The sequence below is a fragment of the Ursus maritimus genome, unplaced genomic scaffold, assembly GCF_017311325.1.
Source record: "Ursus maritimus isolate PB19 unplaced genomic scaffold, ASM1731132v1 scaffold_8, whole genome shotgun sequence".
NCBI lineage: Eukaryota > Metazoa > Chordata > Mammalia > Carnivora > Ursidae > Ursus > Ursus maritimus.
Window position 1 is genome coordinate 41,439,815 of NW_024426996.1, and position 27,873 is coordinate 41,467,687.

Below are 27,873 nucleotides of genomic sequence, written 5' to 3' on the forward strand. Positions count from 1 at the left end.
TCTATTTCACCTCCTTCACCCCCGACACACACACACCTCCCCTCTGGCAGCCTCCAGTCTGTGTGCTGTATATAAGAGTCTATTTTTCGGTTGGTCTCTTAAAACACTGTCGCTCTTAATAAATTACTCTGTGCTCAAGATGCTGAATTTCCTTCTTCCTGTTTTTTTTCCCACAATTAAAAAAGCTGTGTATCCATCATGAGAGTAGTAGCCAGCGGCACCGTGAAGACGTAAGACAGTCAGCCCTTGAGAGTCTTCATGATCTGATCCCACCTTACCCGTCTAAACGTAGCATGCTGTGGATCCCCTTCCTGGGCCTCCCCCTGCCCCCCACCACCCCTTCCTCCCCAACACACACAGGCTGTGATCATCCCTGCCTCCATCTACACTGCCACCCCGTCTGGAACCATGTGCCCTTCCCACCATCTCGCCAACCCATCAAGGTCCCATACATGCTCCATGAAGTCTTCCCCAACCTGTCAACACCACTCTTTTCCTTTCCTGATTATCCCTCCATCTTCTGTGAAACGAGGCATAGAAACTACACTGTCTTTGGACTTCCATCTTGAAGATTCTGAGGTTACCTCTCAGCTAAAGGGCGCCATGGCCCTTCAGCAAGGACTAGTGCCTCCCCTGTCTGGTGTGGGGAGAAAGAATGGAACGGTGTGTATTTAGTATTTGCCAACCCAGTCTCAACTGTCCATCATGGCCGTGGTTTGTACTGGAACTCAATTTTACCTTGTCTCATATTATCCAATTGTAGGGAGTTCCGTGTTCTTATGGCTGTCCTAATAGAGGTTCAGATTTTGAAGGGATAGACTGTTGAAGTTACAGAGAGAAATAACCATAAAAGATGTCATTGAGACTTACAACTGATCATTCTAAAGGGGCCCCTCAAGTTGATCTTCCACTCCTGGGGTTGGTTTGACGGGATTCCAAAAGATGATTTTAAGTGATGTATTCAGGGTGTGTTTTCTCATAACTGTATGTATAAATATATGCATCTGTGCATATGTTCTATACATATATAGTCTATGTATAAACCAGATTAATAATTCATTTGCAACTGAAGACACTCCTTCCCAGAAACTTACACCCCGCAGGGCTACTTCCACAAGATACTTCCTTCCTAATAGAGGATGGGTAAGAAGTTTCATTAGTGTCCAAGAAGTTGCCTGGGGAGCATGAGATCAGAAACCCTCCTCCCCTTCTTTCCACTGGTTAAAACTACTCTGGGCCTGCTGCTTGCTGGCTGGGCTGCCCTTAAGTAAATTCTCAGCCTTCCTATGCCCTAGTTTTCTCACTTTAAGTGCAAATGGTACCTAGTGTTTAGGGCTCTTGTAAACGGTACTTGGAGCCACCACCACGCACTTATTCAATGTCAGCCTTTGTGTTTATTACTTTTATCTTTTCACCAATACTTGAGAAATATCACTTCCTTAATAATGCAACAGCCTAATGGGGCAGAAGCCCATACTGATTTTTGTTAACCTTTAGAGATTGTTCTAAATCTAGGAGTACCAGGATGTGTCTCACGTAGGATGGCTGACTGTGTGAACTACATCTACTGTTGTTCTCTTTCTCTTCGTTTATACAACCACACCAGGGAGTGAATTCCACTCCTGCTTCAACTCTTGTTCTTAATTTTTTATTCATCAGGCCATATATGCAGAAGGCCGAGTGTCTGTGAATACACCAAGTGAAGCCCCATGGCCTGGAGGCCTTTGGATAAAGCTTATGCACTGTCACTTCCTACCAATTCTTAAACCCACCTCACAGCTCCCCCACCAAAACACCAACCGACCAACCAACCAACCAACCAACCAAAATCTGTCTGTGATTCCACCCTCCCAGGACAGACTTGGAGGCCCTAGAAAAAGATGAGGCATGACTGACACATACAGAAGGCAGGTGGCCTCAAGACGGCTGGAGGTTCGGCCTTCTAGATGATTCAGCAGGTTGGTTGCTTGCCCTGCCCTTCTCAGGGCCCAGGGGACACCCTGTCCAAATGAAGGAGAAGCCTTTGCTTTGCTGATGTTTCTCAGTTGAGTATAAGCTGGGGACTAGTCCTTTTGCTGAATGACCCGCATGGAAAAGGGTTTGCCTCTTCTGTTGTTGCTAACACTAAAGGAGGCGCCAGCCAACCTTAGTTTCTATTGCATGAAAACGTGAATGGGGATTTTTTTTTTTAAAGCTTTTCATTCTCTTCAAAGTACACCCAGATCCCAGGTGGGGAAGGTGGTATAGAGCCGTCTGAGACGGCTGGGGGAAAGGAGCCAGCCCTCCTCCTAGTGAGGTGTCCAGAGCGGGCCCTGCACCCCATGCCCTTGACTACAATTTCTCCTCCTTCCCTCCCCGGCCGTTTTAGAAGGTATAGGATGACTGGCTGCGCCCAAAGGTGAGGCCAAGAGAACAGAATCAAGACTTCCTTCCTTCCCTCTTCTCCCCCTCCCCCTCTCATTGAGTCCCCTCCCTCCACCCCTCCCCCAACCAAGACGCCAACCTACCTACCCACGCACCGACCAAAACCGCTAAAGCAGTACAAAGTTAGAACGCGTGGAACAAAAGGGTTTCCTGGATCAGAAGAGGGACACAGAATAGCGGGGCGGCGGGTATAGGAATATCCACATTTTTTTTTCTTCAAGGGAAAAAAAATGTGTCTCTGGGCAAGCAGGCCATCTCCTGGGAGGAAGAACCCACAATTTCCCCAGGTAGCACATTCCAGAGAATGAATGAATGGTCGGGAGATGCTGGACGGGAACCACAGAAATACACAGCTTTTAAATACAATGAAGGGAGTTGTTTACAATCCTCTGGAAGATGCCAAAGGGTTTAAGAGTCAGTCATAATAGCTCCCAGCTGCTGAACTCTGGCGTTACCGACTTTTCCTGCGGGAAGAGCTGAAGCAGCGCCGTGACTTGTCCAGGGTCACACACCACACTTGGGACAGAAATAATTCTGACTCCTTCTTCCTGGCTGTAACTCAGCAGACAAAGCCACCTTATTACTGTACGATCATTCAAATCTGAATCATTTAAATTGCTCCTAATTGCAGGCTTAGAGGGAACTGTCAGCGCCATGTGACTAACTGCCCCGCAAGCCGTGGAAGGAACAGCCGGAGTTTTACAAACTCCTCAATATGGAATTAAAACGCTGTCCTCCCACCCGGTTGGGGGGGGTGTAGGGAAAAAGTATGTGAAAACTCGACTTTGAAACTGCCAACTAGTATCCTGCTTAGATTTTTAAAAAAATTAATAAATTTGAAACATCACCTCCAATTTTTAATATCGGAACAGAGAAGCACTTGGCATTCAAAGGGATGCCATTCAGAGCGGCATTTGAGGGGAACTCTCCAATATTTTCCAAGCAGTCGATAGATCTTCACACTCCTTTTTTCTTACGCCCCCCAAACACTGTCTCCGTGTTTAAATTTCCTTTTTAACTCTTTTATAGGCAGCTATTTGGGAAGGGGTGGGAGGAGGGGGCCGCCGAAGCCACCCGGCTTGTAGGTTCAGATCTGTCCACGGGGCTGGACACGTGCTGTGCTCAGGAAAGAAAGTAAATTCCAACGGGCAAATTGCTCTAACTGATTCATTTGTCCGCACAGAGACGCCACCTACCTGCTCGCAGGTATTCAGGTAAATGACAGGTGGGCGGGACCTATACTGACTCTTTCAATAGCTAAGGTCCCAGAAATGTTTTATCTATGAGGCTCCTGTGATGTCACACGTTTCCTGCTCTCGACCAACCAATGCCCTCCTCCTTCCTTAGGCACCTGTGCACCAAGGTCGAGCCTGGTCACTGCTCCGGCAGCCCCAGGAGCCGCTGGATTCACCCACAAGGCATGGGAACTTTGGGGCTGCGGCTGCCTTGAGAGAACCGGACACACACTGGAAAAGGTGAGTTGAAACCCTCCATTTTTCTCTTTTGGCATGTAGACCCCTGGCCTCTAAGGGATCTGAATGAGGAATTTGAATGAGAAAATAAAAACTGAATGGCTTAGCCCGGGTGTTTTTCCCATAGGAAGAAGCCCTTTTGAGAGGGAAGAGCAGAGAGATGCCTTTGACATTTGGTTGCACAGGAAAATTCTCCCAGGCCAGATATTTAATCCTTTTTGTTTCTCTTAATCATTAAGCCAGCCTCTGCTTGTCTGGGAAGTTGATCTGATTTTTTTTTTTTTTAACCCTGGAGTGGAGTGCAGGGGAGACTTTTTTGAAACTGAAAGGTTCAGACCTGTTCAGCCCGTTTAATGGGGGTTGGGAGGCCAGCGCCGAATGAATTCAGAGTTGCCTTATTTTTGCCTCATTTGCCTTATTTGGCCTTACTTCTCTGCGTTTGTCTCATCAGAGCCCACTTCCATCTGAATCTGTGAGATGACCTTGCATTTTTCCCCCCAGAAGTCTGGTTCTCAGACGGGTAACTTCTGCTGCCCTCCTCGGAAGCCTTGCTCTCATTTTCTTCTCTCCTTCTTCCCTGAAAAAGTCTACTGTTTTCTTTGTTCTTTGTTGACAGTCTTAAAAACCACTTTGCAGTTCGGATTAGAACTGTTTACATCCAGACCTGGACCGGCTGCCTGCTGACCTTTGGTTAAAGTAAAGATTATTTCCTCCGTGCTTCACAAGAATGAATGTAACTTTGGGTCGGACTTTTTTTTCCAATTCTTCCACTTTTTTTTTTTTCTCTTTTAATAGCAAATATACTGAAGAGATTGTTCTGCCAGGACCTGACTTTTTTTTTTTTGGAAGTAATTTTACCTCTAGGATCCATTTGTGTTTTCTTAATCCTGATCCCCCAGCCTGTACTACTTCTGTTCTTGACAGCCCAAGAGCCATACTCTACAGCCAGCATGGTCGTTAGGGAAAAGAAAATAAACCCAGTCCCCTGCTGGGATGAGCTGGAAACCGTGGAGGGAGAAATGAACCAGCCAGGGGACATTTCAATCCGGATTCCCTCATCAGTTACTTTTCTGAGATGGCAGTTCGCAAACATCTTTGCAAAGGAATAGCCTGTTAGGAGTTACACTCGCATTCATCCACCCGGAAATTCAAGGTGCATGTCAATGAGGAAAAATTGACACAAGCTGAGAAAAGTTTTGTCTCAGACCGGTGCTTCTCACCACTGGGAATCTGCCCTGGCCATGTTGCCAATTTCTCTCTCCCTCCTTGGAGGCTTGTAGAGTTCTCTCCCTGACCTTTGTCTGTTCTTTTCCCCCGAGTGGTGTGTTTGGATGGTGGCTATGAAGCTGTCCTTTACTAGTTTTCTCACTCGATTCAGAGCTTTGTCAGCAGAAGAAAGAAAAAGATCTCTTTGATCCTGAATCTTTCTGGAGAGAAATGTGTCTTTAAAGTCACAAACCTCTCCACAAGAAGCATTCCCTCTGGATTACCACGGTCTGTTAGCTCTTTGCACAGTAGCGAAGCTAGGATCAAATGTATCATTTCATCACTGTATGTCAGGGTCCCTCGTTACTAAAGGAACAAAGCCGTGGATGCTGTGCCCCCAGATAGAAGAAAGGAAAGAAATTACAGAGACTGGAACCCAGAGTCAGGTTCTGTGGAATGTATTTGGTCTCTTGGATAATTTACACCCACGTCTTGTCCAAAGGGCTGAAAGACCCACAGTGGTTCCCTGCCTGTAGTAACTTCACCTCTTGGTTCAAGCGGCAATAAATAGGGCCTGGTTGGAAAACATACAACGTCTTCCATTTACATTCATGAGCAAGTTACTCAACCTCTCAGACCCTCAGTGTCTTCATCAGTGAAACAGGAGACAGTCCCTATGATACAGAGTGATCATGAGAGGTAAACGAGGTAGCATGTTGAGAGCATCAGGCGGCCAGTGTCTGGGGCTACATGGGCGCCAAAGAAAGGCGCCGTCGTTCTTGAAGGAGTTTTCCTGCGTGCTTGGCAGAGATGGTCTGACCCTACCGAGATAAAAGATCTTCTGTGGTTGTCAGCATTAGGAACCCTGATAGTCCTTGTGATGGTTATTAATTGTACATAAGTAACTCCAACGTGAACAGTTTAGAGAACGAAAACAGGCAGGAGGCAGGAGAATGCTTAAACTATGTCACACAAGCCAGGCAGATCGGTCTCTGCCAGGTCGCAGACCTGCGTAGGAGCTGCTGGCCGCTGCTCTTCCTCCTGCCGTTCCTGCTGCGAAGCTCTCAGGCCACAGCAGACCCGCCGAATGTGGTCCTCTGCAGGCCTGCGGGGGAAATGTCCCGTTGTCCTTTGCCGTAATTTGACTTGGCAGGCGGCCCTTTCTGCTTTCAATTGCGGACGGGGTGCTTGGTTTCCTCCAATCTTGAAGATAAACACCCTTGGCCTCAGCCTGGTGAGCTGCCACGCCAAGTCACCAGGACGAGGAGGAGGCTGGGAGCCCGCACTGCACTAGGGAAGGGGGCCTGTGGCTTCCTTAGAGACGGTTGCCTCACTCATGGACTGTCCCGTGCCGTTGGATGACCTTGAGTCATTGCGTAAGAGCAGAAGTGTTCCCAGGCTCCTCTAAGTCTCACCCTACCCGGAAAAGCTAAGGGAAGTTTTCATCATTCACGAGCAGATTGAGGACAGGGGTTCGTAACCTCGACCCTACTACTGCGTGCTTAGGGGGTCCTGGGGAAGAACCTCAGCCTCCCTGCCCATCAGTTTCCTTATTTATTTACTTTTTCCCAAAAGAGGGATGCTACAGCAGTGTGCACACCCAGCCTGGTCCTCTAGCAGAAGCTAGGTGGGCTGCAGACCGAGGGGAGTAAGTCGGACTGCCTGCAGGGGAGTGGACGATGCCTCACTGGGAAATACTGGTCTTACTGAGTTCGCAGTGGAATAGTGCTAGTGCTTTAGACTAGCGGTTTGGCCTCTGCCATCAGATTGCCTGTTTTCAAAAGCCAGCGCTCCCTTATGCTAGCAGCGTGACCTGTAGAGGCGATTGAACCCCGCTTTGCCTCAGCTGTAAAATAGGCTTATTATGAGGAGGAAATGAGTGAAATGTCTAAAGTGCTTAGAATATGACCGGGTACAATGCGAGCTCTTGCTAGTAGTATTTTTTTGAAGGAGGGTAGAATCAGACAGATCTGGGGTCGAGACCCGGTTCCGCCATGTAATTGACATAAGTCTCTTAGTGCCTCTTTGTCTCACTTGGCGTCATCTGCAACGTGGACGACTTCCCAAACCCGTGCCGTTCTGAGGAATCACTGGAATGGTTTCATGGAAGGTGCCTGGTATACGATAGAGCAGGTGTTCAATAAGGGTGACCCTTGTTAGACTAGTACAGGCACAGCTCTAGTTACGTGCGGGCATACTTGGCCTAATGGCATTTTGCAGACACTGCATTTTTTACAAACCGAAGAGTGTGGCGAGCCTGCCTCCAGCACGTCTGTCAATCAATGCCATTTACCCCACAGCATTTGTTCCTTCATGTCGCCGTGTCACATTTTGGCAATCCTCACAGTATTTCAAACTTTTCATTACTCTTGTATGTGTTACGGTGATCTGTGCTCAGTGATGATGACTCACCGGAAGCTCAGAGGATGGTTAGCATTTTTTAGCAATAGGGGATTTTTAAATTAGGCACGTACCTCACTTGCTTAGACATGATGCTATGGCACACTATTAATAGACTGCGGGAGCGTGTAGACTTTGTTTTTTTTTTTTGTTTTTTTTTTTAGATTTTATTTATTTATTTGACAGAGAGAGAGACAGCCAGCGAGAGAGGGAACACAAGCAGGGGGAGTGGGAGAGGAAGAAGCAGGCTCCCAGCGGAGGAGCCTGATGCGGGGCTGGATCCCAGAACGCCGGGATCACGCCCTGAGCCGAAGGCAGACGCTTAATGACTGCGCACCCAGGCGCCCCCAGTAGCGTGTAAACTTTTATACACACCGGGGAACCAAAACAGTCACCTGACTCACTTGATTATCATAGCCGCTTTCTTGCGATACCCGCTTTATTGGGGTGGTCTGGAACTGACCCCAAACTGTCTCCGAGGTGAACCTGTAGCAGAAACAATTATTCTATCGGTTACCGTTCGACTTCTCAGGTCATGCTACAGTTTGGACATAGTAATGATGGAAACAGTAGTCAGGGGAGGGCCAAAGACTCTTTGAGAAAAACAGATTTCCCGAAAGGCCCCCAAAGGTTTAGAAAGAAAACCTGTTAACAAGGATGATCTTGTTTATCTCAGAGCTCCAGGGTAGGGTGGCTGCCCGGCGAAAGGCCCGGGCTTCTGCAGACCTGTGGCAGGAGGATTCTGTGATATAAATAAACAGTGGATCCTCCCAGAGCCATGATCCCCAGCCTCCTGGCTTCCAGTGTCTCCCTTTTGGAGTGGAAAAAATAGGGTCTGCTGCTGGGATTCTGAAGACTTGGAAGGCCGTTCTTGTAAGAGGCTGCCAAGAGAGGACATACGAGGGAGGCTCTGAAATGTGTCCTCCTCATCGCCTCAGTATTCATGGACCTCCTGGCAGTGACACATAACTATTCCTGATATTTATGTGCTGGCATCACGTAGACTCACTTTTATGTGGGCGGCACATTTATGGTCCTCTGACAGTGCCTCCAAACTATCAAGGGCTTTTCAAAACTATTTGGAAGGAAGACTACATCTCTCTTTCTGGGTTAATGGGATTTAGCCATCTGTGATCCCCAAAGAATAAGGGTTAACATGAAAACCAGACAAGTTGTTTAGTATAAAAACTGCACTTAGCTGAAATCAGAAACCAAGAATGTCAGTTGCCTCCTGTAAACCCCTGACACTCACCATTTCCTCTTATTTTGTTCTAAGTGGACAAAGACCCCACAGTGACCTATTGCTTCGTTACAGGGCAACGCCTCTCAGATCAATATAAGAAAGAACTTTCTAAGAATGAGAGCTGTCCAAAAATCCAGTAGATTGCTTTTTGGGGTATTGACTTTCCTGTCACTGAAAGTGATTGGTTTTTGGTATATTTGGTATATTTATTTGGTCTATTTGTATGTGCCCGGTATGTACTGCTAAGTGAATGAATGAATGCCGATTTGTGTTTCTTTAGTGAACCATATTCATCTGTAAAAGGGAGCTTATATTGATCTCATAGCAGTATTATAATGACTAAATGAGAAAATACATGTAAAGTACCCAGCACAGTATCTTGCACCTAGTGAATTACTCATTAAATAGTAATAATTATTATGCTTTATTTTCTACTGTCTTCTGAAAAGGAGGAGGAAGAAGAGATTCCTGCTTCAGGTAGGGATGGTAGACAAGATGACCTCCAAATTTGAGATTTAGAGTTTTTAAGAGAATCTCTTCATTTCTATTCTTTTCATCCCTGCCCTTTTTCCTCTGCCTTTCTGCAAGAAGCTCTTCCCCTTCCTGTTGGGAACCATGCTCTTTGATATGGTAGATTGACTAGTGAACTAGTGCTGCCGTGGCAGTAGGTTCCGGCCCAGTTCACCAGGGACGTTGTTGTTGTTGTTGTTTTACGTCACTCATTTGTGCCTCGGAATGTGTGGATTTAAATTCCACCATTATTTTCCGGTGACTGATTTGCTTCTTACGTTTGATGCATTTGTCACAGGCACACGAAAGACTTCATCTACAGCGGAGTGGAAACTCTCCAAGAATTTTCTTTAATAGCCTCTTGGCACAGTGCATGGCAACAGCACATGCATGATGGTGAGGCGTAAATATGTCATTGCCACCTGGGAGATGATTTGCATAACTTGCCTATGACTGCTTCTGTCAGTCACGTGGCCGTCTTTGAAGAGAATGCTGCATGTTTATGTTCCTGCGTGCTCACATTAATACGTGAGTCACCTAGTGTTTTCAAACTCCTCACTCGGTAATCTGGTTAGATGTGTATTGTGTTCTCTACAACACACACACTCAGCTGGTCTATCTGTAGTCTTTTGCCCCCGGGGGTCCCTAGCACACTTGGCTTACCAGTCGTCACCGAAAACATCTGTATTCTAACTTAATGGAATAAAAGAAAATCATTACATTTTTACACGAGGGCAGAACTGCCTCCTTAAGAACGGGGCGGTCTAAGTGGCTGCCATTCCCAACATAGTTTCCATGTCCCATGTTGAGAGGTGCTGGTGTGGCTCACTGGGGATGTTTACCCCATTCCTGGGGGGATGCCCCTGAAAATACACAGCCCTCTGTGTTAGTTTCCCAAGACCGCTGTAACAAATCACCATAAACCGGGTGGCTTAAAACAAAATTATTCTCTCCCATTTCTGGAGGCCAGAAGTTTGAAATCAAGGTATTAGCAGGACCTCACTTCCTCAAAATGCTGCAGGAGAGAATCCTTCCTTTCCTCTTCCTGCTTCTGGTGCCTCCGAGGATTCGTAGGCCTGTGGCCACATCACTCCAACCTTGGCCTCTGTCTTCCTGTCACCTTCTCCTATGCGTGTGTGTTCTCTTCTTCTGTGTCTTATGAAGACACTTGTCATAGGATTTAAGGTAAATTAGATAATCCAGGATGACCTCATCTCAAGATCCTTAATTCATCTTCCAAGACTTTTTTTCTAATAAGGTCACATTCACAGGTTCTGGGGATTAGGACAGGGCAAGATATTTTAGGGGGCCAACATTCTGCCTGCTACACCCCTCCCCAGCTGACACTCATACATATAGGCTCCTCCCACTACTTATAGAGAGATTCCTTGTCCACGTGGAGGCTGGATATTGGTCAAAATTTGGGAAAGGGAGTTATAATCAGCAGCCTTCACCACTACCATCATGTATTTCTATGTTCAAGGCACAATAGTAAGTGTCTTATGATCTGAAAACCTATTGAGTTTTTTCAGTCAGAGTTTTTCAGTTTTTGATGTATGTACAAAAGCAAGTCAGTAAAGGCCATCTTGCATTGCTTTTTTTTTTTTTTTTTAAGATTTTATTCATTTATTTGACAGAGACAGCCAGCGAGAGAGGGAACACAAGCAGGGGGAGTGGGAGAGGAAGAAGCAGGCTCCTAGCGGAGGAGCCTGATGTGGGGCTCAATCCCATAACGCCGGGATCACGCCCTGAGCCGAAGGCAGACGCTAACGACTGCGCCACCCAGGCGACCCCGTCTTGCATTGCTTTAAAAGACAAGTAGTATCTTGGTTAAGGAAGCAACCAATCCACTGAACCATCAAACCACAATTGGATAAGTGTCTACTTCTGGGTGCCATGTTTTCGAAGGGACCTTAACAAACTAGAGAACATCCTGGGTAGACCCTTTACTACCACCTCAGCTCCAAGGAAGACAACTGGAAGAACCAGAGACAAAAAGAAAAGACAAGAGAGAGACCACCAATTCTCTCTTTAATTTGGAGCGGGGGGGTTGTCATGTTTTGAGGGAGCAAATGTGATCTCCGTCACACTGAAAGGTCAAAGTAACAAAAGGAAAGCATTCAGCTGTTGGAAAACTAACGAGCTCCCCATCATTGTAGGTGTTTCAAGCAGAAGCTGGTGGGCCATCCTGTAGGGCTGTTGTGAAGAGAATCCCTGCATTTGGGGAGAACCTAAGATTCTTACCCAACTCAAAATCCTGTGATTTCTTAATAAATCATTTTAGAATCTCAAATACAAGTCATCATGTGACCACACTAGTATGCATATTTCTCTTCCTTGACTGGGGGATTTGCTCAGGGTCTTTCCCTGCCTTAATTTCTTCCCACTTGTCCAAATACCATTAATCTTTGATGATCTGCTCTGAGGCCCAACTATTCCATGAGCTTTCCTGACCATTCTGGGTTACCTCTTTTCCTCCAAATCTTGTCCCTGGCTCTGGCTCCTATTTGGGGGAATGGGGATAGGTGGGTCATATTCCTTGCCATACTTATCGTGTATTTTTTTTTGCAGCGCTTTAACATTTTTTTCCTATATGTAAGCTCCATTGTTTGAATTAGACTTAAGCTCACTGAAGATAAAATTGAACTCCCTATGGGAGCTCCCACAGATTTTAAGACAAATGCCAGATTTGACATAGGTGATCAATGAACATATATAGAATTAAAACAGCAGAAACAATGTTGAGAACTCAAATTTCTTCTTTCACCTTGTCTTTCCCTCTATAGAATTTGGTTATCTGTTTAAAAAAAAAAAGCATTTCCTCATTCTGTTTCTCAGCCTTGGGTGGAAGAATGTCAGCCTGCTTTTCCATGCTTCTCCTCTGACATTAGCGCTTCCCAAGATCCTATGGCTAGTATGTGCGTGAACAGAGCCCTTGGTCAACGCAAAATACTCTGTCTTCATATTGTTGTTGGCAGGGGGTCAGCTCCATTCCACCATGTTGGTAGACCAGGAGATGGAAAGACATTTTTTTTTCTGGGACAGAGGTCTTACAAGCAAACCCAAGTAGGAAAGGGGTGCCATGATACGCAGGCGAAAGGCAGTAAATCTTCAGTCAAGAGAGGCAAAGCTCCTCCCCAGGCAGCTTGTGAAAGATCTTCCGTGGGCTACTAAAACTTGTATCTGATCTGCTCGCCACTTGGGACTCTTTTCACTTAAGCACTTCCCTTGTTCTTCCCACTTTCTGTCTGTGTTCTCGGTTGTTGACTCCAGACATTGTCTCCTTTTGGTTCAATTCACCATTAATTTCCTGAAGGTATTGTGACCTCTCTAAAGACCATTTAGATATATTTTTTTCTGTCCCTTCTAGTGTTGGCAACACTATGCAGGCTAGTGTCATTCACAGATGGGGTGAGTGAATTGCTTGCTCCCTCTCCGAGATCAGGGATTTAGATATGAAGTAGGATCAGAGCTAACCCTGACCTTTGCACCTGCCTTCTTTGTGTTCTCTCTCCTTTGCCTCTGGCAATGCAGTTGGCACCCCTGCCTCCTCAGCCCCCATTTCAAACCCTCTTGGTTAAAAGACAGTTTTTAACCCACCTGTGGCAATTTTTATTCAGGTCACTAAAACACTTAATTCCTCTCTATTACTGATGGGTCTAGAAGCTAAGGAATATTCCACAGAGCACTGTCTACCCTCTTATGTCCCTTAGTTCACAGTTGGTATTTATAAAAATTGATGGCACGTTATTGATACCTCCAACTTTTACACAATTTATCTATAATTTAAAATGTAATTATAAATTTATTTCGTTTGATAGAGAAAAATAGAGCTTGCCCTAACTTTGGCAATCACTCCCCCCACCCCATAATCTAATTTAGGAGTTCCCCCCAGGCCAGGCAGTGGGTAGACAAACACGCCAGGTGATCATTATTTTGGAAGGAGGAATGAGGCCACCAGTGTGAAGACTTTCCCAGCACTATTCTATTCGATCCCTGCAGGAGTGTGTTTCTGGTCTTCACGGTCCGGGACGGTGTTGCTGACTGACTGGGATCTCTGCACAGTGGTGGGGCCTCCATGACCAGTTTGAGCCCAGTTCTGCCACCCTTCTGCCCTGCGTAGCTTTGTCCAAATTTCAAAGAATCATCAAGTACCAAAATCCTCAGGCATGGCTTCTTGAAGATTAAAGTTCCCTCCGAAACCCTCTAGCATAGCGGTTCTTTGTGGGTTTGTGTTTATGGGAAGCACCGGGGTTGGTGGAAGGGGTTAGGAGATTTCGAACAACATTAAGTAAGTCCGCAGAACTTCGGAAGCAGCCGCTTACACGGTCACGGAGTCCCGGCTGCAGGGAATGTTTGTCACTTAACGGACACGCTCTCAAAACGAAGCTCTTTCGGGATCCAGTCATCTCGTGCTCACCTTGGGGCCTGGCTTTAGACGACACTTCTCTCCTCTGCGTGAAGCCAGTTCTTCCTCCGGCTCATGAGCCCTTCGGCGACCTCTCACCTAACGGGCCAGTGACTAGGGCCCCCTCCTCAGACACTTTCCTTTCCAGCCCTCGTGCAGCTTTTTGTCTTTGTCTTTGTCTTTTTTTTTCTTTTTCTTTTTCTTTTTTTTTTGAGGAACATCCAGACCTGCGGGACTTCCGGTTCGTCTCATTGGCCTCCCGTCGGCTGCCCGTGGCCTCACTTTTTTAACTTTTTCATTTGTTAGGGACATCAGTGCATGTTAATCAATGTTTGTGCTCGGATGAAAAAAAAAAGATCTCTGATTTGCCATGTGTTTACATGGTTTCCATTTCTCTTTTCTCCTGTTGTTCAGTTTGTCAGTACATTTTATTTTTTTTATTTTTTATTTTTTTAAAAGATTTTATTTATTTATGTGACAGAGAGACAGCCAGCGAGAGAGGGAACACAAGCAGGGGGAGTGGGAGAGGAAGAAGCAGGCTCCCAGCGGAGGAGCCCGATCTGGGACTGGATCCCGGAACGCCAGGATCACGCCCTGAGCCGAAGGCAGACACTTTAACGACTGAGCCACCCAGGCGCCCCTGTCAGTACATTTTAGAACAGCAAGAGTTTTCAAAATACAGGAACGCTTACAGACACATGGGAGAGTCCAGAGCCCCAAATACCACTCATTCTTGGGATCGGTTATGCACTGCGGATTCTAATACTCAACTGTTCAGCCACTGAGGAATTTCTGTTTAGATAAATCCGCCTAATGCCACCAAATATCTTTGCGTTTTCTAAACTGTGTTCCTAGCCGCTACTTTTCTACTTTATTACCCTTGATTTTTTTCCCCCTCGGTGCTCAAGAATTGCTAATAGCGTTCCCCAGGCCTCAGGGCAGCGTCTGGCTCAGAGCAGGCCAGGACCGCAGTGACAGCGGCGGACCGAGGAAGCAGACGCCGTCCTAGCTCTGCGTGAAGTCAGTGCATTTCACTCTGTCCCTGAGTTTGGGGGTGCATTCTACCCCACTAACTATAGGAAGGACACTGAATTATCGGGGAGTGTGCAGAGGAGAGTGGTCAGCCTCATGGAGTATATGGAAACTGGAGGGAACGCCAGAGAGCCTAAGGCTGCCGGACCTGGAGGCTGGGGGCGGGAAATGGGGTGTCTTCCAATAATTAAAGGACTTAAGGAATTTGACATATTCTTCTTTTTTTTTTTTTTTTGAATGTGACATATTCTGAATAGCTCCTAGGAGAATACTGACACCCTCGGAGGGGGCAGGTGAGTTCTAGAGAAGGAAATTTTGTTCTGTCTACAGACTGTCCTCCAAGTGGAGCTCTCCAAAGCAGGATGGTCTATTTTAGAAGGTGGTAAAAGGCTCTTCGTGTAGGGACCTTCCCTCAAGGTCCCTTTCAACACAAAGAGTCTATGGCTCAATGTTTCGTCTTTGTCAAGGTCTAAGTCCCAATGCAGGCCACACTGCCACTGACTGTGAGGATGAATTCTTTTTAATAATGTGACATCCTATTACTGTTGTTGTGAAACTGTGACTCACACAGCCATTCGGGAGGAGCTGTGGAGTCAAGCCTTGTCCTTGCAGGAGAAGGAAAATGTGAAATTGTCAGGGCAGCCTGCCAAACGATATGTTTATCCGTTGTCTTTCCAGCACAGCGCATGGTTTATCCTGGGGTAACCATTTTCTGCAAAGCCAGTGCGCATTTAAAGGAGAATGAGCGGGACACAAGCACACCAGGGACCCCGTCATTCTGGTCGGTTATGTCACGCAGACATTTTCCCACTTCCAAACGGGTTATATCCCAAAGGCTGTTCTTAAGACTCTTGGATTTTTGTGCAGGTGACAGGATACATAGGACCTCTGACGACCTTGCAGGGGTCGGACTCACTGTTTGCTCTGGAACGTGTCTTTGTTGTCAGCAGAGAAGTTTAGAATTTGAAAGTTAGGTAGAAGAACTTCTGTACAAATTCTAGGTGTGACCATAAACTCGCGGAAAGGAAGCAGGGATTAGGACCTAGATGGAGATTTTTATTTTTCTGGGCACTTCTCACCACTACATTGGTGGACTGCATGTACCTCTCAAAGTCACCTTGGACTTCTATTGCACCCCAAATCACAGGAGAAACAGGAAAGATCATTCCTAAACCACAGTAGGTTTCTACGAAGGAAGTGTCCGATTTTCAGCCTCGTGCCCCAGACAGACACCCAAGGAGGGAACTGACTTCCGTTCTCTTTCTCCAAACTGCAAGAAAGCCATATTGCAGCTCTGTCTCCTTACCTCCGCCAGGGCCAGAAGTGCTGAGGGCTGGCACACTGAGGGGCACGAGTGGACTCAAAGCTGGCGGGCCCTCTCACTTACTTGCAGAAGAACTAATAGTTTACCTTTTAAGCCATAATGATTTTTGGTGATTTTTTATCAGTTCAGCAAGGCACACCTATGTCTTAAAAACATGATACATCATACATGTTTATGAGATGTAAACTAGAAATAAGAAATTTCAAATAGGGGTGCCTGGGTGGTTCAGTTGTTAAACATCTGCCTTTGGCTCAGGGCATGATCCCAGAGTCCTGGGATCGAGCCCTGCATCAGGCTCCCTGCTCTGCTGGGAGGCTGCTTCTTCCTCTCCCGCTCACCCTGCTTGTGTTCCCTCTCTCGCTGGCTGTCTCTCTCTCTGTCAAATAAATCAATAATAATAACAAAAAAAAATCTTAAAAAAAGAAACTTCAAATAATATTAACCATATTTTAAAAAATCTACCTAGTTCTTTTTTTAGCGCCCAAACTGCTTTTTTTGGCCAATTCTCTCATAATCTGTGTCTATTCATATAGGTTTTATTTAGTCTAAAGCAAAGTTGGAAAATATATACAGGAGTGTTTACGTTAATATAATGTGAAGAGTATGGTCTACTCACATGGACAAGCACCAGGGAATTCGAATTTCCCTTAGAAAAACAAAAAAGAAATTGAGGTTGGAGCTAGAACCCGCCATCTTTGCTTGCCCATTCCATTCACTCGGTCTTGGGCATTCTAGTGGTCAGTAAAGACAAAGAATATTTTTAATCAGAGCCTTGGAAAAGGCTACTAGCAATGGGCCTAAAGAGATTTTAAACCTAATTTCCTGGGGCTCTTATGTCCGGCCGGTTTCATTATGACTAGTCGTGATCAGGAAAGATGCTGGGACATAACATAGTGAAATGCGTAGGAACAGAAGCTGGAGTCAAACCACTCTTTGTTTGTTTCTCTTTTGGTGAAACTGGCAAGTTACTTCCATGTCACACGTCAGCTTCTTCATCTGTTAAATGAAAACAAACAAACCCCAACAACCCTAGGGATTTGCATGGATTAAATAATATAGTCTATAGAAGGCCCCTCGGTACAGTGCTGGGCACGTGGTAAATGCTCGAAAACTGTTAGAGAGCAAAGAAAAAAATATTTTCCCAAAAGCTGATCACCCAAAACAAAGGAAAACCCTCTGCTTTATGAGCACAGAATCCTAGAACTCTGTTTCAGAAAGGAACTTTCTAGTATCGGTTTGGTGGCTTGCTTTTTTTTTTTTTTTTTCCTTTTTTTTAAAGCCAGGGTTCTTCCAACAGAATAGTATAAGGAAACTGATGTGTCAGAGACATAAAAATGGGGTTGGGACTGGGTGGGGTGGAGAAGTGGACACAGCTCTATCCAAACTGCCTTCCCATCTTCTCTCCCCTGGAAGACTCGGAGGCATCTGCCACTTTCCAGAACACAGTCTGAAAAGCCAAACATCTGCTCCAACTCCACCATCTCACCCATAAGGGCCAGAAATGTGAGGTTGTTTTTTCGGTGGCACGACCAGAGCTACAAGTGCATTCCCGTTGCTTGTCAGTACGGCACAATGAGAAAGAACGGACAGGACCCAAACATGTGGGAGTGTTTGGCCAAACTCTTGTCAAAGTTCAAAATATGTGCACTTTTTCCCTGTAGTGGATGATCATTTTTGGGTGGCCCATTTCCGTTTTCATGTTGACTTTTGGACTGTTCTCCATGCCACTTAAAGCATTTCCTGTGTAGTTCCAGTACCTTCCATCAGCCTTGAGGACACAAAGCAGCTGTGTATGTTTCCATGAAATTTGACTAGAAACAACTTCACCCCCTTCTGCACTCTCTACCTTAGCCTTCCATGATCTCTTCTGATGCTAAACAAAATGCTATGATTTCTGAATGTTTTTGCATTCAGGACATTTTACTTCAACCTCTTGACCAGAGTGTTCTTTCAGGCATATGAGCGCAGTCCGGAAATGTAAACACGAAGCTGACCCAGAGAGAGATTGGAGTCAATGTATTTTCTTTTTGAGATAAGGCTATGCTCCTACAAACAACCTTGGACTTCATTTGGTTAAGAAAAAAGATGGAACGTGGTTTAGGAATGCCGTGCCATTTCCAAATGCGGTGGGTTTTCTGTTAGGTTCTTCGTGTGTTTTTATGTTCTTCTGGAATGCCTAAAGTCTTTTTGTTTACTTTCCAAAATGAAGGAAGTTGAGGGGGCAGTAGGTGAGGGAGGGTGCAGGATTCTTACTCCTCACGAAAGTCAACCCAGAGTCACCTAGGCCTGCTTCTCTTCGCACTGGTCATGCGGGCTGCCAGTTACCTGTGCTCACGCCTGCCTCCCCTGGACTGGGGACTCCGCGAGAGCAAGGGCGTGTCCTTGAAAGCTCGCCTGAAGGTCTCCACACCCAGCTTACTACCTAGCTCAGAGCCGGTGCTCAAAACGTATCTATTGAATGATTCTAAGACACTTCTAGATATTTTTTAAATAATATTTTTTATTATGTTAGTCACCATACAGTACTTCCCTAGTTTTTGATGTAAAGTTCCATGATTCATTACTTGCGTATAACACCCAGTGCACCATGCAAGACACTTCTGGATATTAATCAGGAATGTTAAAATCTCCATTATTTGGACTCCTATCGCAAAGGAAAACACATAGTGTGATAGTATTCGACTGGTTTGAAATATATATATAATTAAGTAAAAATACTATTAAAACAAAGCAAAAAAAGACCGGTTATAAGAATTATAGCTTTCATTTCCTAGGTCGATTAGGCTAGTCGGGAGACCAAATGAATTCGGTAACAAATACATGTAGAAATAGTAGCTGATATTGACGGAGTACTTAGTATATTCCAGGTACAACTGTTCGAGCTTTATGCCTCATATCTCATTTCATCCTCACAGCAATCCTAGGAGGTAGGCTGTTGTTACTCTCCTTTTACAGACATGGATTAAATCTCTGGCCCTCAGCGGCGGTGGGATTCGAACCCAGGCAGTGCAGTCCCAGAGCCCACATAACCACTAAGTGACTGACTGAGTGGATGAAGTGCATACGGAAGAAAGTGTTCTCTCACCACAGTGAACATACAACAGACTCAGCAGCTCTCATTTCTTCTCAGATAATTTAGTCGAAGGCTCTGTTGTCCTACATTTTCTGAGTTTTAGAGAAAGTTGGGAAGAAAGATAAGAGAAAGCCATTAGAGTGTTAACTGTTTTTCTTCTTGTCCTGATCAGAGCATTTTATTTTTTAAAAAGATTTTATGTTTATTTGACAGAACAAGAGAGAGAGAGAGAGAAAACATGAGCAGGGGGAGTGGCAGGCAGAGGGAGAGGGAGAAGCAGACTCCCCACTGAGCAGGGAGCTGGACACAGGGCTCCATCTCAGGACCCTGGGATCATGACTTGAGCTGAAGGCAGACGCTTAACTGACTAAGCCACCCAGGCGCCCTCTGACAGAGCATTTTATAAATCACTGGTCTAATTGAATTTTATTAACAATTTATATTTCTTAGGCCATATTTCTTTTGAGTGACTCTAGGCATTTCCCAGATAGTACCCAATGGTTTTTCCCACCCCAACGTGAGGATGTTAAAGGTAAACATTACTGCCACTAGGATGGGTGGTAAACTGAGGCCTAAGGAGACAAGGCCCCTTGCCCAAGGTCATGTCGGTCACCAGAGTGGGTAGTGAGCCCTGGCCCAATGACAGCTCAGTTCCCTGCCCACTGGCCACAAGGTCTCATGTCCACTGCAAGTGGAGTCTTCGGCGGCCGTGAAAACCAAGATGAGCTCTCTTGCTCTCTTTCAGGTCTGTGGATGGCTCCTAGAAGATCTTAATTTTCTCCTGAGGACATCCTGTTTTCCTGGGTCAGTTTCCTGTCGGACCGTCTCCCCAGTTGACCATGAGCCAGCCAGACCCCGCCTGTCCCCCTGATCCCAGCCCTGCTCCCCTGTGTGTGGTATGCGGCCAAGCCCACTCCCCCGAGGAGAACCACTTCTACACCTACACCGAAGATGTGGACGATGACCTCATATGCCACATCTGCTTGCAAGCTTTGCTGGACCCTCTGGACACGCCCTGCGGACACACGTATTGCACCCTGTGCCTCACCAACTTCCTGGTGGAGAAGGACTTCTGCCCCGTGGACCGCAAGCCCGTGGTGCTGCAACACTGCAAGAGGTCCAGCATCCTGGTCAACAAGCTGCTCAACAAGCTGCTGGTGACCTGCCCATTCTCGGACTACTGCACCGAGGTCCTGCAGCGCTGCGATCTAGAGCGGCACTTCCAGACAAGGTAGGGGCTCCTCGGGGCCGGCCCCGCGCAGCCCTGTCCTCTCGGGGACAGCTGGGCTCGCCGGCCTCCCGGGGCCAGTGCTGTCCTCGGGGCCGGGCGCCCCACGAGATGTCTTTCCTCTGCCTTCTTTGCAGCCGATGAAAGCATTCACCCGAAGGAATGATTTTCTCGCTGGGGTTCGGTGTGAGAACGTGGCACACGGTAGAGTTGTGGGGTATCGGTGTCGGGAGAGGTTCATCTTTTGATGGTAACATAAAATTTGCCACTTTAACCATTTTTAAGAGGACAGTTGAGGGGCATTAAGTACATTCACCCTGTTGTGCAGCCATCACCACTGTCCTTTCTCCAGAACTTTCTTCATCTTCCGGGACTGAAACCATGCTTATTAAACCAAAATGCGCCTTTCCCTCCTGTCTGGCCCCTGGTAACCCCCATGCTACTTTCTGCCTCCGTGAATTGCTCTAGGAACCTAATGGAAGAGGAATCATACCGTATTTGTCCTTTTGTGACTGGCTCATTTCATGCGTGTGCATTCTGAAATGCCAAAGATCCTGCAACGATCTGAGGAGCAGATTTCTCTGGGGCTCGTGGCCCCCAAAAGATTTCCTGGTGGGCATTGCTTATCTTTTCACATCAGAAAATGATTATTAAAACCATTACTGTTAATGATTAATCCATGATCATTAAAATGTCCTCTGTATGGGATTTGACAAAGCCCAACTCTTCTTTGAGGAGATGCGAGGTATTGTCAACTAAGCTTTCAAGGGAGAAACTGTTGTCTTCTGGGAAGTTTTTGGCCAAGGTACACACGGGTGGCAGAGTGATGGTGTGACCACCTCCCCTGGTGGCCGGCATCACCCACTCCACCTGTCCGCCTCTTACGTTGTCTACTTACGCAGTCATGTTCCTGGGCTTTCCCGTGTGCACGGCCTCAGGGCAGCCCTGGATCTCGTTTCGCATGAGGCACTCTCTTAGGGCATTTAAGGCGCTTAAGAGAGGCTGAGCAATAATACCACACTTATTCGTAAGAGGAAATGTGGAAGCTAGTGTTTACCTTGGTTCCTGTCATGACAAGGGCAAGAGGTAAGTGTAGGTGTTTTTTCTAAAGGTCACATACCTTAGGTTGTGAATCTGAGGCTTTGTTTTTTAGGACACGCAGGTTCTCTGACATAGAAGTTTGCATCCAGGGCAATGGCCGGGCGGTAAAGCTTAGCACTTGTTTTCCATCCTAATTACATCCTTGAACTTGCTTTTTGCCCCCAGGAAATTGAGTGAAAGGCATCTAACTTGGGTTTGTGGGTTGCCTCTGACCCTCTGTTGCTGGCATCTAAACTAGGGTACCCCTCTTCTCACTGCCCAGAAGGAGGTGTGGCCAGAGGAGAAGGGGGTGAGGGAGGCTCCTCGCGACCTTTGCTGGAAGTTTGGCCCGGCAGGGAGAGGCACCGTCTGCAGAGAAGTAGGTCGGGGGCAGGTCAGAGTGAGGCAGTTGCTGACAGTTGCTGGTACAGAGGGCCAAGGCCGGGGCCGCAGTGGCTAGGGCAGGCAGGGAGCGGTGGAGGACATAGGTCCTGGTAGAGCTCCCCTCCGCCCCGCCCCCCCACCCCGCATCACAGTCCATGCTCCCGACAGCGCACCGTCATACAGTTCGGGGGCTGTACGAGTTTCCTATTGCTGCTGTAGCGAGTGAGGTCAACTCAGGGGCTTCAAACCATGCAACTGTGTGATCTTACAGCTCAGAGGGTTAGAAGTCCAACGTGGGGTGCGCTGGACTGACATCAAGGGGTTGGGAGGGCTGATTCCCTCTGGTCCTGGGAGAGAATCCCCTTCCTTGCCTTGCCTAGCTTCTGGACGCTGCCTGCCTTCCCCGGCTTGTGGCCTCATTCCCCATCGTCAAAGCCAGTCTCTCTGCCTGTCTCTGTCTCTCTCTCTCTCTCTGTGTCTCTCTCTTTCTGTTTGTCAATCTCTTTATCTCTGTCTCTCCCTCTCTTTCTCTGTCTCTCTTTTTTAAGATTTTATCCATTTTTATTATTTGAGAGAGAGAGAGCATGAGTGGGGTAAGTGGGAGAAACAGACTCCACACCAAGCAGAGCAAGATGTGGGGCTCGATCCCGAGACTCCGAGATCATGACCTGAGCCGAAGGCAGATGCCAACCGACCAAGCCACCCAGGCACCCCTCTCTCTTTCTGTCTCTCTCTCAGCTCTGCTTCCATCATCCCATCTCTCCCCGTGGCTCTGGCCTTCCTGCCGCCCTCTTGGTGATTACATTGGACCCAGCTAGATAATCTACAAGCATTTCCTCATCTGAAGATCCTTAATTTAGTCACATCTGCAAAGTCCCTTTTGCCCTGTAAGGTGACATAACCACAGGCTCTTGGGACTAGGAGGTGGCTGTCTGTGGGGGCAGGCGTTGTTCTGCCTGTCACAGGAGCTCCGCAGGGGAGGGATAAGAGAGGGGAGAGCAAAGGAAAGAAATGGGGGTGGTCTCTGGAGACAATGTGAACATAGCAGCTTCTCCTCACCTCCTCATCAACCACTGACTGGGGTCAAGATTGTCCCAAATACTAGGGGTAAGATGGCATATGGATCGGAGGGTGAGTTCACCACGGCAGTGGGGCAGGAGAAGGGCCAGAAAGAAGCAGTTGGGTCCTCTGGGGTCTCCAGGGGAGAGAGGACACTGGCGCCCCTCAGCTGCCCAGAGTAGGAAGGTCATTCTCCCGCCCACACAGGTGCTGTGGCCCACACACCTCAAGGAAGCCCAGGGAAAAGTCTGGACGAATCCTCAGCTGATAATGATATGCTCAATTGAAAAACAACAGTGAGGAAAGAACCCAAAACTAATTGAAATCACCTCTTCACACTGAGGCCTCAGAAGTTTTCACAGGCACCCGTCAGCAGCTCCCTGCGGAGGGGAAAACTCCCACGTAAGGGAGGTGCGGGCCTCAACACCCGCTCTTGATCCGCCCCACACGTCAGCCTCCTAAGTAGGTTGAAACCAACATTTCCAAAAATATGTTGTAGATATTAGTCATCAAATGCTTAATATACACTCCCTCCCCTCCCGCTCTGTGGGCGTTTGATTGGCAAGGATTCGAAACTTGGAGCTAATCCAGGACCTGACTCTGGAGCCCTGTTAGGTGTCGGGCCAGCAACGGGCCAGGGGTCCATCTCCTCCCCTATCCCTCAGAGTGGATATGAAGATTAAATTGTTACTGCTCTAGAGTGCCTTTAACTGGGAGCCCCAAGAGGTGACCAGGAAGCAAGTGTGTTCCTTACGTTTCCATAAGAGACCTCCAGGTCGGTGGCCGCACACACCAGAGCGCGGTCACACATTGGTACTAGAAGATAGCTTTCTTTGTAAATTTTGCATCTCAGTTTCGGTATTTAAAATGTAATGAGTTTTTAAAAAATATTATCTGGCTTGTGGCATTGGAATGAATATAAACTAGGCCGGCTCAGGGTCTATCTAGTAAGGAGACTTAACTACGATGCTGGTTGAAGATCTCTGTGTGACCGAGTGGGTCCACACACTCCCGTCCAGCAGATCCCAGTAGCTGAACAGTCCCGGGCTTCATGGGGAACTTCAGGCTTAGGATTCTCCACCTGTAGAATGGGAACTTATTTCGGTTGGGCGCCTTGAATACGAAGCTCTTCAGAAATGAGGGGCATCTGGGTGGCTCAGTCGGTTAAACCTCTGCCTTCAGCTCAGGTCATGATCCCAGGGTCCTGGGATCGAGCCCAGCATTGAGCCTCCCATTGGGCTCCCTGCTCAGGGGGAGTCTGCTTGTCCCTCTGCCCCTCCCCCCTGCTCGCACTCTCTTGATTTCTCCCTCTCTCTCAAATAAATTAAATCTTAAAAAAGAAAGAGAGAAATGAATCACATTTCGAATGTTCTGGGAAAAGACGACGTGGTAGAGAAATATTTCCCCCCTCAGCCGAGGTCTCTGGTCATGACCTAGCCATAGGTCCACGCTCATCCTAACCGTTGACTCGAGCCAGAGACCCGGGCCGGCAGCATCACGTCTTTAAACAAACACTGCCTGTGTTCTCCAGAATTCATGTCGTTTGTAAACACTGCTGTAAACATTGTTATCTGGCCTCTTGAGACCCTGAGTTGAATGTAAATCCTTCAGTGCCACATTTAGGACTGATTGTGGTTGTGCATGACTGGCTGGACCAGCAGCTCCTTGGACAACTGTTTCTGATGTCGGATGAGCGGGTTCCTCCATGAGAATGTGCCTGAGCATGTGAGCTAATGTTTGGAATCTTCTGGCTACTTCCATTGGCCTCTGTCCTCTTAGATGCTAGTGGACTCCCATCGAACAGGTCTCCTGCAAAGAATTCCCACGAGGGTGACAGGCTCATGGAGTCGAGAGACAGACAGCCTTCCTAACCAAAGGACATTGCCAGGAGACATGGCAGGGCTGGTGCCGGGGCTGGTGCCAGGGCCGGTCCGGCGCATCTCTCTTGACCCAGAGCAGTGTGTGGGAGGAAAGCCTTCACTTCCCTGATCCTCAGTGGGAGTTGTCTTAGGCTCACGACTACATCTTCCTTGTGTAATAGCATCATCCACATGTATGATATTTATCAAGGATCTACAATAGGCCCTGCCCAGAATGAAAGAAAAATCTTTTTTTTAATGATTTTTTATTATATTATGTTAGTCACCATACAGTACATCTCCGGTTTCCGATAGAATGAAAGAAAAATCTATATGCACCATGATTTCTGCCCCTGAGGAAATGACCTTTGAAGAGTGGAGAAGTTGAAATCACGTGCACAGTGAATTGTTTCATAGGATAAGTCCCTTTGCCCTTCAGTTTCTGTCTTATGGAAGACAATAACTATGGGGGATAATAAAGCTGACCCTTAAGCTACTATCAAGAATAAAGAGATCATTGTTCAGGGTTTTGAAAACAGCCCTGAATGAAAATGTGTATATAATTGGCCCAAGACACATCTGACTGAAGGCTCCTGGGGTTTTGTTTTGTTTTTTAAATTAACTTTGCACCCCAAGTCCTGGGAGTTTCTTCTCCAAAGACCTGCCCCGGAACCTTTCTTGACCTTTACTTCCAGCAGGTGGCCCTTTCGGTAGTGTGTTCTGTACAACACAGACACAGTTACTGTCTGAAGTGCAGGGAGGATTCTGCTGCCGGAGGAAAGGTCTGGGGGGCAGTGCCCTGTGGAAGGATGGATGGGTTACAAGTCTTGTTGGTCACGTCAGCCAGTCTCCACATTTTCCCTATAACTGTGTTTTGACATACATTCTTCAAGTGACATTCCAATCCTGAACCCAGCTTTTTCCTGGTTCCTACCTGGCTGAGAGCTGCTCTTTGCACACTCCTGGGCACGGAAGAAATGAGGCAGTTGTCCTGTCTTAACTTTCCGGGAGAATCATTGAGTTTCAATCATGCTCCAAGCAATTTGCTAAAGAAACAACATTCTCCGGGGCACTCATGCCCTGAAATCTTCCTTACCTTTTCTCTCTCTTCCTGGACATTTGTTTTCCATCTGTATGAATGCTTGACCTCTGCCATGGCTCTTCCCTCGTTGGAAGTCCTGAAGTCCTTTTGTTTTGTTTTGTTTTGCTAATTTGCATCTGATCAAGGAAGATTGGTCCAAAAATTTGACTCTTGAACCAAGTTGAATTCTAGTTCCTTCAACAAGTATTTATTGAGCATTTACTGTGTTCTAGGCACTATGGTGAGGATACAGCACAGAACAAAATCAGTAGAGCTCCTGCCTGCAAGGAGTTCCCTGTTTAATGAAGAGAGACAAAAAAACAGGAGGTCATAGGTAATATCTGAAATTACATTTATGGTTAGGTAGAACTTAGGCAAAGGGTACAAGGGTTAGGGTTAAGGCTATTTACTGGCACTGTAGCTACAGAATATGACCATTTGAATGTGGGATTCTGTCCCCAAGGGATTTTATTAGGATTACATCTGATGGCAGATATGAGAAAATTCAAATTATATTGGTTTAACTTTGCAAAAGTTTCATTTGTCTTATATAACAGAAACTATGGGGGTAGGAAGTCCATGACTAGTATAATGTTATCATGATGCCATCAGGAATCCAGGCCTTTCTGCTTTGCAGATTAGCTTTCATCCTCAATTTTGTCACCCCTCGCTTCCAAAATGGGTGCTCAAACTCCAGCATCACATCCAAGCTCCAGGCAGAAATAACCAGGTAGGAGGTACTGGCAGGAACGGCAAACTGACAAATGTGCAAACTGAGACTTTTGCTTTAAAAAACTTTCTGGGATGCCTCACCCAGTAATTTCTGCTTATACCTCTTTGGCCAGTATTGTGTTATATGGCCAGCCATCCGTGAGAGAGGCTAAAGCACATTACCCCCTCGAACTAAACCTAGGTTCTGTTAAAAGGAAGAAGAGAAGATCAGATCTTGCATAGGCAACCAGCAGTTTTTGCAGCCTCTAGCAAACAACATAAGCAGCAACAAAACATTCCTTCATTTTTATATCACATTCATATCCATCAATGAATTTTATGCAAGGGGGTAAAAGGGCAAACATCCTTCTTTTGTCATGGAGACTTGGAGAAGCACTCTGACATGTCCAAGATTATCGGAAATACAATCTAGCACACCATGAAACCCACAGCCTTTTTTTAGACACCATGCTCTTCCTGAGCCATGATCTATCCAGCAGATCCTGGACACTTGAGAAGAGCATGTCCCAGGACTCCGTGAAACTCCATGTTCAGGAAAAGGCTGTAACCTTTCATGTCCCTAACAGTGCAGGAGGAAAGAAAAGAGAATAACAAAGCCTCTTGGAGATCGGTGCTGAGCTGTCGGCTGGGCTCATTCACTGTTACGAGTGGTTATTATTCATTATTATTATTATTAATAACAATTTTTATAACGATAGCTAACACTCATTGAGCCTTTTGCTCTTTATAGGCATTGTCTCATTCCACCTTCCTACCAGCACTATGAGTAAGCACTATTATTATTGTCTTTCTTTTACAGAGGAAGAGACAGCGGTTCAGGGAGGTTAAACAACATACGCCGTGTCACACAGCTAGTATGCGGCAGAACTAGGGTTCCAAGTCGTCTGTTTGACTCCAGCAGCCAAATACCAAACCTAACTTCCTTGGTACTGCTTTTCATTTTACTTCCTTTTCACCAGCCCTGACTCATCGCGTACCAGGCTTACAGGGAATGGAATTCAAATGAGAGCCTCGACAGAGCTATAAATGAATACATGTCATGCTTTATCAAGATGGCTTATCTCTGACTGAAATTGCGGCAGTTAAACCCGTACATTCCAAGGTTCTACTGTGCTTACACTCTTTCAGCCCCGCCCCAGGTAAAAGCATGGCTCTGAGGCCAAATTCCTGTTTGCTACAGCTCACTGCGATTGGTCTCGCCTCGCCGACTTCTCCCTGGTCTTCGTCCTGGCCAGGCTAGTTTGCTGGAATCTCTTGGGTGCCATTAGTGGAACTATCCCTTTAAGCCACTTCTGTTAAGATTGAGGCCTCAAGCTGCAAAGACCCAAATGGATTCTAGTCCTCTTTTTTTTTTTTTT

General features: G+C 46.6%; 1 protein-coding gene across 2 annotated transcripts in view; it reads left to right on the forward strand.

The window, feature by feature from the left end:
- LNX1 (ligand of numb-protein X 1) overlaps positions 1–27,873 on the forward strand; it is a 181,309-nt gene that overhangs the window by 55,480 nt on the left and 97,956 nt on the right. The window contains exons 1-3 of one of the 2 annotated variants that reach the window (XM_040624995.1): positions 1,890–1,958; positions 3,772–3,899; positions 19,838–20,323. In XM_040624995.1, coding sequence (XP_040480929.1) covers positions 19,932–20,323 — 392 coding nt within the window. In that variant the 5' untranslated portion in view covers positions 1,890–1,958; positions 3,772–3,899; positions 19,838–19,931. Of the gene's footprint in view, positions 1–1,889; positions 1,959–3,771; positions 3,900–19,837; positions 20,324–27,873 lie in introns of those variants that run through there. The other variant, XM_008701476.2, reaches the window with a different exon arrangement.